Source organism: Pristis pectinata, chromosome 12 (assembly GCF_009764475.1).
Source record: "Pristis pectinata isolate sPriPec2 chromosome 12, sPriPec2.1.pri, whole genome shotgun sequence".
NCBI classification, from domain to species: Eukaryota; Metazoa; Chordata; class Chondrichthyes; order Rhinopristiformes; family Pristidae; genus Pristis; species Pristis pectinata.
In genome coordinates, this window is record NC_067416.1 from 33913366 (window position 1) to 33931266 (window position 17901).

The 17901-nt window shown below is 37.6% G+C and overlaps 1 protein-coding gene across 1 annotated transcript in view; it reads right to left on the reverse strand.

The window, feature by feature from the left end:
- ptenb (phosphatase and tensin homolog B) overlaps window positions 1–17901 on the reverse strand; it is a 112502-nt gene that overhangs the window by 19613 nt on the left and 74988 nt on the right. Inside the window, exons 4-7 of the mRNA XM_052027209.1 lie at window positions 13421–13464; window positions 12535–12773; window positions 4327–4468; window positions 1832–1998 (exon numbers count right to left, since the gene is read on the reverse strand). Coding sequence (XP_051883169.1) covers window positions 1832–1998; window positions 4327–4468; window positions 12535–12773; window positions 13421–13464 — 592 coding nt within the window. The remainder of the gene's footprint in view (window positions 1–1831; window positions 1999–4326; window positions 4469–12534; window positions 12774–13420; window positions 13465–17901) is intronic.

Consider the following 17901-nt stretch of genomic DNA (forward strand, 5'->3'; position numbering starts at 1 on the left):
GATCAAGAAAGTCTTTAAGAATAAGCTGGGAAATTATAGACCAGTGAGCCTGACGTCAGTCATGGGTAAATTATTAGAAGGCATTCTAAGGGACAAGATATGTATGTATTTGGATAGACAGGGCCTGATTAGGGATAGTCAACATGGCTTTGTGCATGGTAGGTCATGCCTGACCAATCTTAAGAGTTTTCTGAGGAGGTTACCAAAAAGGTTGATGAAGGAAAGGCATGGACGTTGTCTGCATGGACTTTAGTAAGGCCTTTGAAAAAGTCCCGCATGGGAGGCTAGTTGAGAAGGTTAAGTTGCTTGGCATTCAGGATGAAGTAGTCAATTGGATTCAACATTAGCTTAGCAGGAGAAGCCAGAGAATGGTAGTAGATGGTCGTCTCTCTGACTGGAGGCCTGTGACTAGTGGTGTGCTGCTGGGTCTGTTGTTTATCACCTATATTAATGATTTCGATGATGTGGTAAACTGAATCAGCAAATTTGCAGATGACAAGACGACTGGGGGCATAGTGGACGACAAGGAAGACTATGAAAGCTTGCAGTGTGATCTTAACCAGCTAGGAAAAAAATGGCAGATGAAATTTAATGCAGACAAGTGTGGTGTGTTGCACTTTGGGAGGGAGGACAAACCAGGGTAAGACTTACACAGTGAATGGTAGGGCTCTGAGGTGTGCTGCAGAACAAGAGGGACCTGGGAATACAGATCTATCATTCTTTGAAAGTAGCATCACAAGTAGATAGGGTCGTAAAGAAAGCTTTTGGCACATTGGCCTTCATAAATCAGGGCACTGAGTACAGGAGTTGGGATGTTATGTTGAAGTTGTACAAGACGTTGGTGAGGACAAATTTAGAGTTGTGTGTGCAGTTCTGGTCACCTACCTACAGGGAAGATATCAATAAGCTTGAAAGAGTGCAGAGAAAATTTACAAGGATATCGCCGGGACTTGAGGACCTGAGTTATAGTGAATGGTTAAATAGGTTAGGAATTTATTCCCTGGAGCACAGGAGAATGAGGGGAGATCTGATTAGAGGTATACAAAATGATGAGGGGTGTAGATAGGGTGAATGCATGCAGGCTTTTTCCTCTCAGGTTGGGTTAGACTAGAAGTAGAAGTCATAGGCTTAGGGTGAAAGGTGAAATACTTAAGGGGAATCTGAGAGGAACCTTCTTCACTCAGAGGGTGGTGCGAGTGTGGAAGGAGCTGCCAGCGGAAGTGGTAGATGCAGGTTCAATTGTAACACTTAAGAGGAGTCTGGATAGGTATGTGGATGGGAGGGGTTTGGAGGGATATGGTCTGGGTGCAGGTAGATGGGACTAGGCAGAAGATCAGGTTGGCATGGACTAGGTGGGTTGAAGGGCCCATTCCTGTGATGTAGTACTCTATGACTCTATATAGGACTCACTTTACAATAATAGAACTGCTCAGACATGGGGACATTTCTGTTTACAGTTTCTACAAATCTTAACTGCTTATCAAAACTTAACAATAGCCCACTGATCTTTTCAATGCCTTGGGGTAATATTGATGTCCAGCAATGCTTAACTTTGTGCAATTTAATATGCATTTTTTGCTAAATAGGTTAAATCTCAATTAGTGATATGTTTAATTGCCGACCATCTTGAAGTGGTGATTAAATTAGAGGAATAAAAAAAAGAACTAAAATAAGATGTTGTAATTCTTTAGATTTCTACTTTTTTTTTAAAAAAAAAGGCCACTGAAGGTGAAGCATGACACAACAGAAAGAGACTCCCAAGTCTTTTTAGTATATAGCAAGCTAGTTATACCGCTGATATTAAATGAATCCAAATTTAATGAGAACAAACCTTTTTCATCATCTTGTTCTGTTTATGGAAGAATTCCACTTTAATATCTCCACATACTGGTAGAGGTTGAGGAAAATCAAAATACATATACTTGTCTTCACGTCTGGTCGGTCCCAAAGAGGAAGTGAAGATCTTCACCTTCAGTTGCGATACCACAAACATAGGATCTAAGAATGAACAAAAGACTTTTCAGTCTTTTTCAAACCAAAAGGGCTTTTTTTTCTCTCCATGAAGCTGGATTGCAGATTTCTCATGAAAGTCAATGTAAATCATAGATATATATGGCATAATGTCATTTAGCTTCCGGTAACTAAGCTGCAAAAATAAAAAAATCTCCCTCTGGTTGACTACATCCTCCCTCTATAAATGGGCATGCTTTAAAAAATACATTAATGAGAATTAATAATTCAGCAATTCATATGGTCTATGTAGAAGTTTTAATTTCCTGAGATTAAGCAAAAATGATGGGAGTGTTAGTGCCACATGACTCTGAAATTCAAAGAAAGTTCTGCTTCATTGCTCCCATCAGAGCATTCTATGCACTTACGTCCTCACATCAGAACCTTTCTAATGCTCTTCCCTTTAAGAGAACCAGGAGCAGATGTAAAATGGTTCACAACTATAGCCACTAAGCTGCAAAATATAGAATTATCTGAACTGTTTCCAAAGGAAATTTGAGCACTTGTCAGAGGCTTATGAACCTCCATTTAATTAAATGTTGTGAATTAACTTTTTTGGAAGAAAGTTATATTTTATGCAAGAAAGGAAGAACATCAATTGTAAACTGGGTGAGCACACTGCCTTACAGTTATGGGACATTGGTGAAAATTCACTCCATGTCAAGGGGATAAAAGCCGTTATTGCAATGGGTTCCACATGAACTAAGGACAACGTTACCCTTGATGATCACAAGATTGTACCATAGGAGAAAACTGCTCATAATTCTATGCGATTTGGCATTTCAAAGCAGCCCAGAGGATATCTGGTTTGTAAATTGAAACATTCAAGTTGCATTGGAGTGGTGGATGTTCTTTTGACACTGAAACTAAAGTCCATCCCTTCAGTTCACTGGAAAGAAGACATGCTATTCCTCAAAATTGTAGTTCCTCACTATTTTTATTAAATGTAACATCAGATGCAACTTTTCAACTGTTTTAATGCCTCTGTGAAATAGAAAGCTGCATTCCTAGTCTGTCTAAATTTATACCTCTGCAGTTATGGCAGCAAATGGATGCTACTACCAATTTTCCTAGATTAGAGTTAACCAGAGGAAGAAAAGACCATACTTTTGTTTCTGTTTACACTGTGTGACTTGCTGTTACATATATGAAAGAGCGCCAAGCTTGGCAGTGGTATTCTCCCCACAGTCAAACTATTGTCAATCAATTCTCTAGTCTCATATGAGCAAGAGAGCTATCAAAGCTCACAAAGCCGCAAGGTAGCATAGTGGTTAGCACAATGCTTTACAGCGCCAGCGACCCGGGTTCAAAAAAATCCGGCCACTGTCTGTAAGGAGCTTATACGTTCTCCCCATGTCTGTGTGGGTTTCCTCCGGGTGCTCCAGTTTCCTCCCACATTCCAAAGACGTGCGGGTTAGGAAGTTATGGGCATGCTATGTTGGCGCCGGAAGCGTGGTGACACTTGCGGGCTGCCCCCCAAAATCACTACGCAAAAGATGTATTTCACTGTCTGTTTCGATGTACGTGTGACTAATAAAGATCTTAAAGATCTTAAAAAAAAATCAACACAAGCCTTACTCCAGGAAAGCAGGGGGATAAAACTGAATAAAAACCACAATTTGTATTGATTTGTGACTGGGAACTCCAAGGATTTATTCACATTGAAGACTGATATGGTGACAAACCTGGTTTGAGTGGGGATTGAAAATTGAAACTTTATGAAAAGCAGGAAATGAAATATCAGAGTGTCAATTAAAATATAAAAAATAGCAATAATTATTTCCAGCCCATCACATTCACTCCTTGTACATGCAATTAATAGATTATCACAGCTAACAGATCTTCATTTGATAAATATATATCAATCTCAAGGAACAGTCAATTTAGATCACCTCACCATCACCCCTCTCAGAGCTGATCAACTGAACTGAGCTTTAGGTATATCAATCAGCAGCTCAGTAGGTAAACTTGTGGAGCAGCATCGTGCTGAAACTTCTTAGTTCTAGTCTCTTCCAAACTATACTCTGGGTGTATTTTATTTAGTTGTATAAGTGCTTATTCAAGAATATATACACTTACTAATTTTTTTCATTTAAACAGTCTAATCAGATATTGGGAAACAATGGTGACTAAAACTAACTGGCAAGATCAATTTAAAATGTTTATATTTTAAATGTTGTTGTTAATATACTATAGCATTGTTTAGATGATTTTCTGCACATTAATTCTACCTGATCAACAATACTGATACCATTAAACTGAAGCAGCAATATAATATTACCTTCAGCATTATCTCCAAAAAGAATTAAAACTTACTGCATGTTCCACCACTGAACATTGGAACAGTTTCAAACTGCATCTTGTGAAACAGTAATGCCACTGGTTTGTAATCCAATCTGTGCTTCAAAAGATAGCTGTAATAATATACATAGCGCCTCTGGCTAGGAATTGTTACACCCTATAGAAAAATAAAATGTATACATTATTCAACAATACAGCATTGCTTTGAGTAGCTCAAATTCTAGTACCCAAGGTAACATGACTGAGTTTACATCTGGCAACAAAGATGGCAGGGCATTCTCTATAGTTTCACAGCATCAAGTATGAGTGACTAAATTTGCACTGAAATAATATGGATATAAACCCATTTTTGAGATGACATGAGAGCTTTTGTCCAGTCCACTAAAAACAAGACAAATCCAGTGAGATCAGTTACCATCCCACTGACTTATCAGTGAATTAAGAATGTGGTTGCATTGGAGAGGGTGCAGAGGAAATTCAGCAGAATGTTTCCTGGGATGGAGTATTAGATCAATGAGGACAGACTGGATAGGCTGGGTTTGTCTACTTTGAATCAAAGAATGACAGGTGACCTCAGTGAGGTACACAAAAATCATACGGAGCACAAGTTAGATGAACACTTGAAAATGTCAGGGCATAGAAGGCTACAGGCTGAACTCTGGAAATGAAATTATCAATAGGCAATGCCTTGCAGTTTGAAGAGCCTGTTTCTGTGCTGTGCAACTCTTAAAAAGTGTCATCAATAGTGCTGTCAGGCAGCACTTAGTAATTAATAATCTGTGCATCAGTGGCTAGTTCAGGGTCAGACAGAACCAGTTAGAGTCCCAGAGCAATACAGCATGAATACAGGCTCTTTGGCCCAACGAGTCCATACCGAGCACATTGTCCACCTTGCTAGTCCCAATTTCCTGTGTTCAGCCCATATTCCTCCAAGCCCCTCCCCTCCATGTACCTATCTAAGTGCTTCTTAAATGATACTATTGTAACTTCCTCAATCACTTCTTCTGGCAGCTCACTCCATATATTCACTACCCTCTGCATGGAAAAAGTTGCCCCTCAGGTCCCTTTTAAGTCTTTCCCCTCTCACCCTAAATCTACACCCCCTTAGTTTTGGACACCCCTACCCTGGGGAAAAGACCGTTACTGTCCACCTTATCTATGCCTCTCATAACTTTAAACACTTCTATAAGGTTGCCTCTCATTCTCCTACGTTCCAAAGAATAAAGACCTAGTCTTGTTTACAGCTTATCAGCATGGGGATTCTGTAATGAACTTCAGACTTGATTGTTGCTTTGATTCAAATAGGGATAAGGCTGAATTCCAGAGATGAGTAATGACTATTTTGGTCACCAGTAACACTTGATCAAGTGTGGCATCAAAGAACCATGGTAAAATTTAAATGGAAATAAAGGTGAAAATGCTCTCCATTGCCTCGAGTCATACATAAATAGGAGATGGCTGTTTAAAGTCCAGTCACCTCAGCCCACTTTAAATCGATCGTTTTCCACCCACCTTATTTACTATATGATCTGAAGTGGGAACTTCATGTGCTTTCAGTGTTCATGTCATGTAGCTTCCACTTGCAAAGCCTCAGATAATGAAGCAGCTTGTGTCCATTTGTAGCAAGTTACGCAGAACATTCAGACTTGGGATGATAAGTGTTGAATATTCACATCACACAAATGGCTGACAACGACCACCTCCAATTCAGTGGTGGCATTATCATTGGCAGCCAGCTTTTACCAGCAACCTAAATTCTGTAGCTTCAAGCTAGGGATTCTTTGACTAATGACTCAATTCCTAACCCTAAGTCCTTTCACAGGCTAGAACACATAGGTCAGGAATGTGATGGAATAGGTGTGTAGCTCCCAACAGTACTACAACCAGACAGCATCAGGATAAAGCAGCCTGTTTGCTTGGTATTCCATCCAGCATTTTAAACACTTATGCTCTTCAGCACTGGGAGGGAGACAATGCCCACAGCGTGTATTGTCCACTAAATGCTTTACAGCATCTCCCAAGCATACAACAGACACCACCTCTAAAGGGGGAAGCAGGTGCATGGAAAACATCTCTACTTCTAGGTTATTCTCAAAGTGATACATCATTTGAATTTGGAAATATATTGATATTCCTTCAATAATTGGTCAAAATCCTGAAACTTATTGACTACACAACAGAAATACCTTCATCATACAGATTATAAGTGGTAGCTTATCACCACCTTCTCTGGGACAATTGATGGGCAATAATTGCTGGCCTTACCAATGATACCCACCCTACAAGAATAAACATAAAACAACCAAGATGTCTGGCTCTCTCTCAAATACCTCAGTTGGATCATTGTATGTGGGCTTCCAGAGCCCATTGCTTTCCTTGCATCATGACACTAAAGTAGGATTCGTATTATAATTGTTCCAGAGATAAGAGTTTAAAAAAAAAGCAAAGAAAAAGTTTTTTTTGTCTTGTCTGCTGGATTATACATTAAAAAACTTACCAGGGATATCTTAAATCAGAGCTAACCAATTAATCAGCAACAGTGAATTAAACTGCAATAAATTCACAAACTGTGACTCATTTTATTGGGTTCATCACGTGTTTTAACATCAACAAAACTATGGTTTAAAAAGCTGAAACTGAAAATAAATGATCAATCCACCTCACTCAGCCTTTGACTCACTGCATGGTCTTGCAAGGTGTACTTCTGGCAAGTCACAAGACTGAAAACAGCAAAACACCAAATGCCCCAACCTAACCTGTTGTACCAAGGGACACCCTTTATGAACAAAAGTTATTATATCTGCCATTTTCCTATCTGGTACCTCTCCCATATATAGGGATGATTTGAAGATTATGTCCAGCCTTTCTGCAACCTCCACAGCACCCCTCTGCCCCTCACCTTCCTGCTCCACCACCTTGAATAAAGCAATGCAGGATGTATCCCATTTTTACTTTATGCACAGCTAGCCTTTCCATTACCTCTTCCAGTTGACCCTATTCAGTGCGTCATCTCCCTGTCTACTAAGATTTTGACAGGGTCCTCTTCCACAATAAAGAATAATCAAATAAAGTATTCTGCCAATGCCTTCTGTGTTGATGCACAGACTACCTTCTTTACTCGCAATTCATTGCACCTCATCTTTCCATGTGCTTACTACTTAACTTGCCTTTAAAAGAATGGATTTATTTTTATGTTAACTGGCACTCTCATTATTCATTTTATTTTTACTTTGCTTTCCCTCTTTACTTACAACTTTCAGCTTGGTTCTCAATGGAGACAGTACAAAGGCTTTACTTTGTATCAGATCTCTGCTATACTCACCTTAAGAGTGTTTGATGGGAAAGGGCAATAAGGAACCTTATTATGTACCTGTCCCATTCACCTTATTTATAACAGCACAACTAATTGCTATGACACGGTGTATCTAACCCACAGTGCATATATGCCCCATTATTTCTCAGCACAGATCAGGAAACAGAATTAAGCTCATCTGACTGAAAGGGTCCAAAAACCATCACTGTTTCTTTACCCATTAGACTGTCAGCTGAATTTACTACACTGAAGGTTAAGAACAATTTTAAAATTCAACTGTTTTCCAGGAGCACTCTGCATGACATTGTTGATGATTTTGAGAAAGTGGAGTTCAAATTATGTGAAACAAAATTAAAATGTATAAATGTTTAATAAAGTGGCTTTGCAAAAATGGTGGTGCTAATGGTAAGGGTCGTAATTAATTTGTTTCAAAGGTCTAGTTATTACAATAAAGAAAATTAATAATGAACACAAGTTATTTGCTTGTTTAATGTCTCATCACTAAATTAATCTATCTTTCACTTAATTCATCCTCAGGTTAAAGTTAAAAATATCTCTGTTAAAAACCTGTTAAAGTTAAAAAATCTTAATCTTTTCAGAAGCTGTCCCCAAGCAAACCTCTTGATCCTCTTTCTTACTTCACTTCTTTTGCACTGAAGGATTTTTTCCCCCCCACTTCTGACAAATGACCACTTGGTCAGGAAAGAAAAAAGAATAAAGTGAAGTAATCCTGAGAAATCTTAAAATCCTCATGAAATTATTTGGCCCCCCCATCTATGATAATCAGTCTAAGCCTCCTTAAGTCAAGTTGCTCCCACTTTGATTGATCATGATGCCACAGTCACCAGGTTTATAGTACAACTAGCTATGGTAGTACATATAATCAAGCTTTAATAAAGCAATCTAATTGGTTACAGGGAACACAGCCTAAGTTTAACATAGCTGGTGGGAACTTGCTGACAAATGCTCTAAGATTATGAATCATGAATGAAATGCACATTATTGTAATTATGGGAAGTATATTTGGAGTTCCCAAACTACATATGAGGACTGGGAGCATAGACAACATTGGTAAATATTACGATTTCACAATTAAAACCAGAAAACATGGGAGATACTCAACAGGTCAGGCAGGATCTGTAGAGAAAAGAAACCAAGTTAATGTTTCAGATGGAATTCCTTTCCAAGGTCACTGACCTGAAAGAATAACGGTATGCGCCTCTCAACAGGTGTTACCTGACCCACTAAGTACCTGCAGAACTTTTTTTTCATTTTATTTCGTATTTCTAGTACCTGGGGTATTTTTGTTTATTTTGGATTACAATTATGACAAGTTTGATCTAATTAAGGAAAGTTAGTCAATGTCCTATTTCAAGCTTTGAAGTCACCTCACATATCAAGACTATATTTGAATCCAGGATTTCTGATTTCTTCATCTCCCCAGTTCAACTGTATTGATTATTCCAGGAAATCCCTTCACAGCTCTAAATCTGGTCTTTTATTATTTTGGATCCACATTCCTCGCTCCTCTTCATTTGACCATTTACTTCCACTGCTAACATCACCTATCTCTGCATCTACTTCAGTCACATTATGGTTAAAACCTCAATTAGATTTTTGTCAGTTACAGACTTGACTATTATGATATCCCTGATATAGTTACTATATAATTTGATTTTCTTATAACTTCTACTCTTTTTTTTAAAAACACCTTCATGAAGTCATTTTTAACATTCTCTGGTTCTTTTCCTCATAACGTAATCTTCTGACAATAGCAATTAACTATACAGCTCTTTTGAGACACTAGAGCTCGACTGTTTCATCCAGGTCATGGTAACAATATAGCACTTACTGAAGGTTAACTTCACTAAATGCCTTTGTGTGTGTGTGTGTGTGTATGTATGTATGTATGTATGTATGTATGTATGTATGTATGTATGTATGTATGTATGTATGTATGTATGTATGTGTGTGTGTGTGTGTGTGTGTGTATGTGTGTGTATGTGTGTGTGTGTGTGTATGTGTGTGTGTGTGTGTGTATGTGTGTGTGTGTATGTGTGTGTGTGTATGTGTGTGTGTATGTATGTATGTGTGTGTATGTATGTATGTGTGTGTATGTATGTATGTGTGTGTATGTATGTATGTGTGTGTATGTATGTATGTGTGTGTATGTATGTATGTGTGTGTATGTATGTATGTGTGTGTATGTATGTAAGGATTCAGAAATTAATCATTGAAAGAGTTGCGATACAGTGAACAGAGAGGCAACTAACAATCCTCTTTTAACTGTAATTTTCTTCAAGTCATTGTCACTTACTTCTATTAGTGGTGTACATTCTTACTGAGGCAAGACTGAGCATGTAGTAAATGCCCTCCATTGTCTTGACCAAAATGCTGAACTTTGTGTCAGATTTATTAATATGTTAATGTGCTTTTCAAACAAGTGTCACCGCTGGAACAGATTCTGACCTACCCTTAAAGATAGTCAGTAATTTCAAATATTTCAAACAAATTAGAAGAATAAAAGTGAAGGGTAAAAGAATGAGAAATTTCTGAAATATGGATAAGAGAACTTCCCCGATCAGCAAGTTTCCATTCCATTCCAACAAGTAAAGCAACACTGCTTGACCTGCTTGCAGGGAGCAGAGCTGGGCAAGTGATCGTAACATCATTAGTTGTGTAAAAGGTCAAGGAACATTCAAATGTGAAAATACTCAACTGAAGGACAGGTAAACTTCAATGACCCACCCAGGTCATTCTTTCTTCTCCCCTCTCCCATCAGACAGAAGATACAGAAGCCTGAGGGCACATACCACCTGACTCAAGGACAGCTTCTATCCCACTGTTACAAGACTATTGAATGATTCCCTTATATGATGAGATGGACTCTTGACCTCACAGTTTAACCTTGTTATGACCGTGCACCGTATTGTCCACCTGCAATGCACTTCCCTGTAGCTGTGACACTTTATTCTGTATTCTAGTATTGTTTTTACCCTGTACTACCTGTGTAATAAATTGATCTGTATGAACTGTATGCAAGACAAGATTTTCACTGTACCTCGGCACAAGTGACAATAATAAACCAATAACAACTTCAGTGGATTGGTAAGGGCTCTGGTCCAGGTGGATTGGAAACTAAGCTTAGCAAATATAAATGAGCAATATGGAGAATGTTTGAGTAAAATGAAGAGGAAAGGAAGTTTCTGAAGCTACAGCTTCCTGGATGATTAGAGATATTTTGATTATTGTTCACTCAAAATGGAGAAATTTAGTACAGGAAATAGAGAATTATGAAGGGAAATAAAGGGCAAATAAGAATTGGTAACATAAAAGAGAACATTAAAATCATAGATAACTGCATATATAATAACATTTAAAAAGGCAATAAACTGAAAGAGTAGATCGACTGGTCATCAAATAATTCATCTTATGGTAGAAGACATAGTTGTATTGGCCTCAGTAAAGAGGACTCTGCCAATATTACTACCAAGAAGGTGGTAATCAGCAGTATGAAAGTAGATCAAGAACAAAGGCTGGCAGCATATAAAGTTGCAAAGTCATCAGGGATGAATAGGATACATCCTTGATTCATGAGGAAAGCAGGAGTAGGAACTGCAGATTCTCTGACCGCAATCTAAGACATTCTTGATGTGAAAATGACTGCAGGAGACCAAAGGAGAGCTAATAATAATTCTTTATCAAAAAAGGGAAGAGGGCTAACTTTAACTACCACATGCTAGTCAGCCTGAAAACAGCAGTGGGGAGGATTTGGTGTGGCGAAAAAGTAATTCCATTTTAAAAGTATTAACTAATATCTAGTTTGAGCCAGCTAAAAGCAAATTACTTTTAACTAATTTGTGTTCCTTGACAAAATAAAGAAGGTTGAAGATGGGAAGTTTAATGTGGTGTTTATGGCCTTGCAAAATAAAAGCATTTGATAAAGTCTATCAAATTCTGCAAAAATGCACTAAATCCATGAGATTAAAATACAGAAATTAAATGGACAAGAAATTGGTTAAGGGATAGAAACCATAGTGCAAAAGAAACTAAACTCCAAAACTTGGTAAACAAAGAGAGAAGACTTTGAGGACAATCACTGGCAAAATTAGCAGACAGATGGCAGATAAAATTTAAGTGTATAGATGGATGAGAGATGCATTTGTTGGAAAAATGATGGGAGTTGAACTAAATGAAACTCAGCTGAGTGCCATAACCTAGAAGTCTATTTATGCAAGTCTTAGAAGGTGGCTGGATAAGCTGAGGCTGCTATTTAAAACCATTGCTTAGCTTCATAAATAAAATATTGCTGTAAAGCTTTACAAAACATCCAGCTGGAACATTAATTTAAATAGTATTAAAAATATTGAGAAAATAGTTAGCTCCTTAACTTGACAAAATATTGCGTGTAAATTGTTGGTACAAAGAGAATTGCCGATCACTTGTTTATAACTGTGTGAAACAATCCATTTTAGGACCAGAAAACTGCTTAAGACCACTATTCCTCAGACCACTATTCCTCAGTGATAGGAAACCTAAATTATATAACTATTACTGTTCACTTCCATGTTTTGTTACTGAACAGAACGTGCCAGCTTTCTGTGACAACAACCACATTCCCAATTCTTGTAGCAAGTATCAGAATGCGGCCAAATGCTCATAGAATACAAGGAATTATCATGCACTATGCAAAAGACAAAGTATTACTTGTACATTTCCATTCAACTAAAGAAATTTCACACTAACTCAGTTAAATAGGTATTTTCATACTCCTTTCCAAAGTTCCAATTCTGAAAATCAGTATTATATTCAAACAAATAATGCATTATACTATTTCATGGCTATTCAAACTAGTACTATATTTGCATATTTGTAAGATTTACTCTTCAATAAAACCTACTTCCACTGACCTTCTTATCTATAGTCCTTGCTTGGCCATAGAATTCTAGGGCTTCTTGTGCTTTTAAAAATTTGCCACGATGAAGCAAATAAGCACAGATCATTACTCCTGTCCGTCCTTTTCCAGCTTTGCAATGGATTGCTGCAACATTGTTATCATCTTCACTCAGCCAGTGATCAAGGTCTTCACAAAATGGCTTTATGAGTTCTAGCTGTGGTGGATTGTGGTCTTCAAAAGGATATTGTGCGACTAAAAGAGAAGATTACAAATCATTCATAAGAATAAGCAAGCTGTCATTTTATTAACACTTGAACAATGAGTTTATGCAAATATCATGTACAGTGGCCACAGCAAACAAACTGAAATGCTGATAAAATCTTGATTATGATATAATCAATTTAGTCTGAGTCTTTTTAAAAATTTCCAAAATATAAATGACCATGCTCACAAATATACCAAAATACTGCACAAAAATATTATGCCAGATGTATTATTTTTATACTGTACCAAAACAATTTAACTGCTTTAATAAAAATAATACTACAGGTCTTCAGCATGGAAACATGAAACCAATGCATATATTTGACAAAATAGACAATCTTGCAACGCACTCATTGGAAATTTTGAACTCAGCCCTCTACTATCACCAACATTTTGCATCGTGGTATTGCATTATAATGTAGGCAGATTATAATTATTGCAACACTGTTTGTTATAACAGAAATCACAATGTCCTGTACAGATTAATTCTATCATCAGCTACTTATACCAAATGCCAACAATTTGGCATACTTTGCTTTATGCATGCTTTTACTCTTGCAGAAGAACATACATATTAAGGTAGGTTTTACCCATTAGGGTCATCTCATAATGGAATTCTATAAAAGTTAACCCACCTCTGCAATTAAATTTAGTAGCATCATAATGTCTTTCTGCACATCTGCAAGGGAAAGTTTTTAAAAAGTGTTAGTCATTATGTCTCAAATAGGAGATTGAAAAATTGTGCTAACCATGCTTTTATGCTATTAAACATGCTTTTCTGTACTTTAGTAATAGTGTTCCATACCAAAGATATTTTTGAACATATTACTCAATATTTGCTGATAACAGCATAACCAATAATGCTCAAAATTATACACAAATATCACAGCAACCTAAGGCAAGGGCAGATGTATGATTAAACATGGAAATCAAAAGTCATTGTTTGAAATGCACCACTTATTAGCTTTGGGGAAAACAGCATCTTCCTGTAAGCTTGTCATTCAAATCCATTAAATGATATCTAATTCCTGCACTTGCACTGTAGGAGTAAACTTATCACAAAGCACAATTTCAAGTCTAAGAAGACTTTAAATAACATGATAGATATTAGCTTCTCTGCCCCAGCATTAAAAATCAGGTAAACGTATTAAGCACATATGTAATTAAAAGTGTTTTTTTTGTGAACTATATTTCTTCTCACTTTTGGAATACATTTACAGTAGAAGTAACAGTGCACAGCTCAGCAACTTTTCTGGTCAAAGCACTTAGAAAGTTTAACATGGAAATCACACTGTTGCTGTCTAAGTTGCCCTGCTCCCTAAGAAACCATGATACCCAAGTTCTTCGAGGACCTTAGCATCGAAATGCTTGGTATGGCCTGAAGTTGGTTATATAAAAGATACCTACTAAACATGTCAAAGTTGCTTAGGGGTTGTGCATTCCAACCTCAATGAATTTTTAATGGTATGGTGAACATTTTATTAACGGCAAACAAAATTAACTCTGATAAATGTGGATTCTCGTGCCTTCAGATTTTAATTATCATAGGAAGTTAAAAAAGATTCTTGATGCGAGCCACAACAAACCATATCCCATTATAACCAGAAACGGTCTACGGTGGGGTTATTTTCTTTAGAATTGAGAAGACTACAGATAACCTACCAAGTCTTAAAAGCTTTACATATGCAGTTCAAAAGAAAAGTGTGAAGGAGGTAGTGATCATTGCTTAGGTCACCATAAAATCACTCACGTGGCCCTCATTCAACGAAGGTTTACTCCTTGAAAGCATTTTACAGCCAGAATAGTTTATAAATGATATTTTTTGCTGGCTCACTGATCTTGATGGGAAAAGCAACAAAACAATGCAAGCTATTAAGGAGCATCAAATAACTGACTAACTTTCAAAGTTCAGCTAAGCATGTCCAACCATGGCATCTGCTGATTGGTTTGGCATCACACAATTACAAGACTTGTGCCAAAATAACCAGCATGCAGATAATAAGCAAGAATGCTTCAATGTCACACAAGACATTTCACTTCTTTTCCATAATAAATCAACCCATCCATGGCATGGCAACTATTGGCATTGGAATTCAAGTGAAGAATCAAAAAGGATGCGGTAATTTTTAAATTAAGTATACTAAAGTAATATGCTCACAAATAATAAACATTCTTCATCTAATTCTCCAATTTGCCATGAGCTAGTACATCAATGGAGGGGAAGAACAAGGTATAAAATGCAAAAAATACTGTTTTAAGTTAGGCTGATAAAGGCAGATTACACATGAACAACTGTATCCAATAGTCATATTGGGGAATTTCACACTTTGAAAAATACATCTGCTGTTTGCAAAATACAAGCTCTTTCTCCACTAGTTGCAATTACAAATAGAACCTAAAAGTTGAAATTCATGTTGGTAGTTATCATCAGGATGCAGCATTTTGGTGGAGAAAGCTTTAATTGATGACAGCCCCAATGACCATGACCATAAGCAAAACTAATTTTCTGGCACATTTCTCAGTTCCAAACACTCCATCAAGCTATTCACCTTTCCTCTCTAATATTTGCGCTTCTGAAGATCTAGGTGATGGCATTGACTAACACCAACATACATTGCTGCAAATATATCAACTGGCATAATACTGCATTAGCAGTATCAATAGCAGGATGTTATGTTTCCCCTTTGCTTCTATATTTTTACTTCAGTTGGCTTGCTGTCTCAACATATAAAACCCTTTATTGCTTTCCTGTGTCTCAAACTCAATTGCAGTTCATGCTCAAACCACTTTTATTCTCATCATTAACACATATGGTGTGCTCGTATGCAAGTTAGCAATGTGCTCCGAAGAAGATTGAAGGGAGCAGTCTTTGACTACACATACCATTGCTTTAGATTTTCAGTGCGCCAATCGGAACGACTTGATAAGAGTTTTACATTGGTGGGAAAAGATAGCTGCATCTTCCTTGTCTGGTTATAATCCAGTTTAGGGCTCGTAGTAGTTTGAGTGAAACGTCGGTTCCAAGTACTGGTTTCACTGAGTAATGAGGTCTTTGTTCAGGACAATGCTGTTGTTCTATTGACACCTGTCATTAACCATTAAATAAGATGCTAAATTAAAGCCTCTCACATGGTTTCCTTGTTTTGAGACTGCAATCCTGACACACCTCTCATTCTGTTGTGAATTTGGTGCAATGGATTTTCAAAGATACAAATGGTGAAGTAGGCAATGGAGGCTTCTCCTCCAATGCCTGGGGGAAAAGGTCTTCACTTTATCAGTGGCCAATGGATGGCCTTTAACTTTAGTGCTCAGGTATGCATAGCCATACCTACAGTGGCATGCAAAAGTTTGGGCACCCCTGGTTAAAATTTCTGTTACTGTGAATAGCTAAGCGAGTAAAAGATGACCTGATTTCCATAAGGCATAAAGTTAAAGATGACATATTTCTTTAATATTTTAAGCAAGATTACTTTATTTCCATCTTTTACAGTTTCAAAATGACAAAAACAGAAAAGGGCCCAAAGCAAAAGTTTGGGCACCCTGCGTGGTCAGTACTTAGTAACACCCCCTTTGGCAAGTATCACAGCTTGTAAACACTTTCTGTAGCCAGCTAAGAGTCTTTCAATTCTTGTTGGGGGATTTTCACCCATTCTTCCTTGCAAAAGGCTTCTAGTTCAGAGATTCTTGGGCCATCTTGCATGCACTGCTCTTTTGAGGCCTATCCACAGATTTTCAATGATTTTTAGGTTGTGGGACTGTGAGGGCCATGGCAAAACCTTCAGCTTGTGCCTCTTGAGGTAGTCCATTGTAGATTTTGAGGTGTGTTTAGGATCATTATCCTGTTGTAGAAGTCATCCTCTTTTCATCTTCAGTTTTTTTGTTACAGACGGTGTGATATTTGCTTCCAGAATTTGCTGGTATTTCATTGAATTCATTCTTCCTTCTACCAGCGAAATGTTCCCCATGCCACTGGCTGCAACACAAGCCCAAAGCATGATCAATTCACCCCCGTGCTTAACAGTTGGAGAGGTGTTCTTTTCATGAAATTCTACACCCTTTCTCCAAACATACTTTTGTTCATTGCAGCCAAAAAGTTCTATTTTATCATCAGTCCACAGGACTTGTTTCCAAAATGCATCAGGCTTGTTTAGATGTTCCTTTTCAAACTTCTGACACTGAATTTTGTGGCAAGGACGCAGGACAGGTCTTCTTCTGATGACTCTTCCACGAAGGTCATATTTGTGCAGGTGTCGCTGCACAGTAAAACAGTGCACCACCACTCCAGAGTCTGCTAAATCTTCCTGAAGGTCTTTTGCAGTCAAATGGGGGTTTTGATTTGCCTTTCTAGCAATCCTACGAGCAGTTCTTTCAGAAAGTTTTCTTGGTCTTCCAGACCTCAACTTGACCTCCACCATTCCTGTTAACTGCCATTTCTTAATTATATTACGAACTGAGGAAACGGCTACGTGAAAACACTTTGCTATCATCTTATAGCCTTCTCCTGCTTTGTGAGCATCATTTATTTCAATTTTCAGAGCGCTAGGCAGCTGCTTAGAGGAGCCCATGGCAGCTGATTGTTGGGACAAGATTCGAGGAGTCAGGGTATTTATAAAGCTTTGAAATTTGCATCACCTGGCCTTTCCTAACGATGACTGTGAACAAGCCATAGCCCTAACAAGCTAATGAAGGTCTGAGACCTTGGTAAAAGTTATCTGAGAGCTCAAATCTCTTGGGGTGCCCAAACTTTTGCATGGTGCTCCTTTCCTTTGTTCACTCTAAAATTGTACAAAACGAAAATAATACACTAATCTTGCTTAAAATGTTGAAAAGAATGTTTCATCTTTAACTTTATGACTTTTGGAGATCAGTTCATTTTCTACTCACTTAACTATTCACAGTAACAGAAATTTTGACCAGGGGTGCCCAAACTTTTGCATGCCACTGTAATATGCCCATCTGATGACGAGGCTATGACCAAAGTCTCAAGCCAATGATTTTGGCTCACAAGCGTTTTACATACATTAGTTTTCTTGCCCCTTGATGCATACTTACTTATTCAGAAGATGCAAGTTAGTAATGAAATTTGATGTTACCAAAATTGGATGTGGTGAAGAAA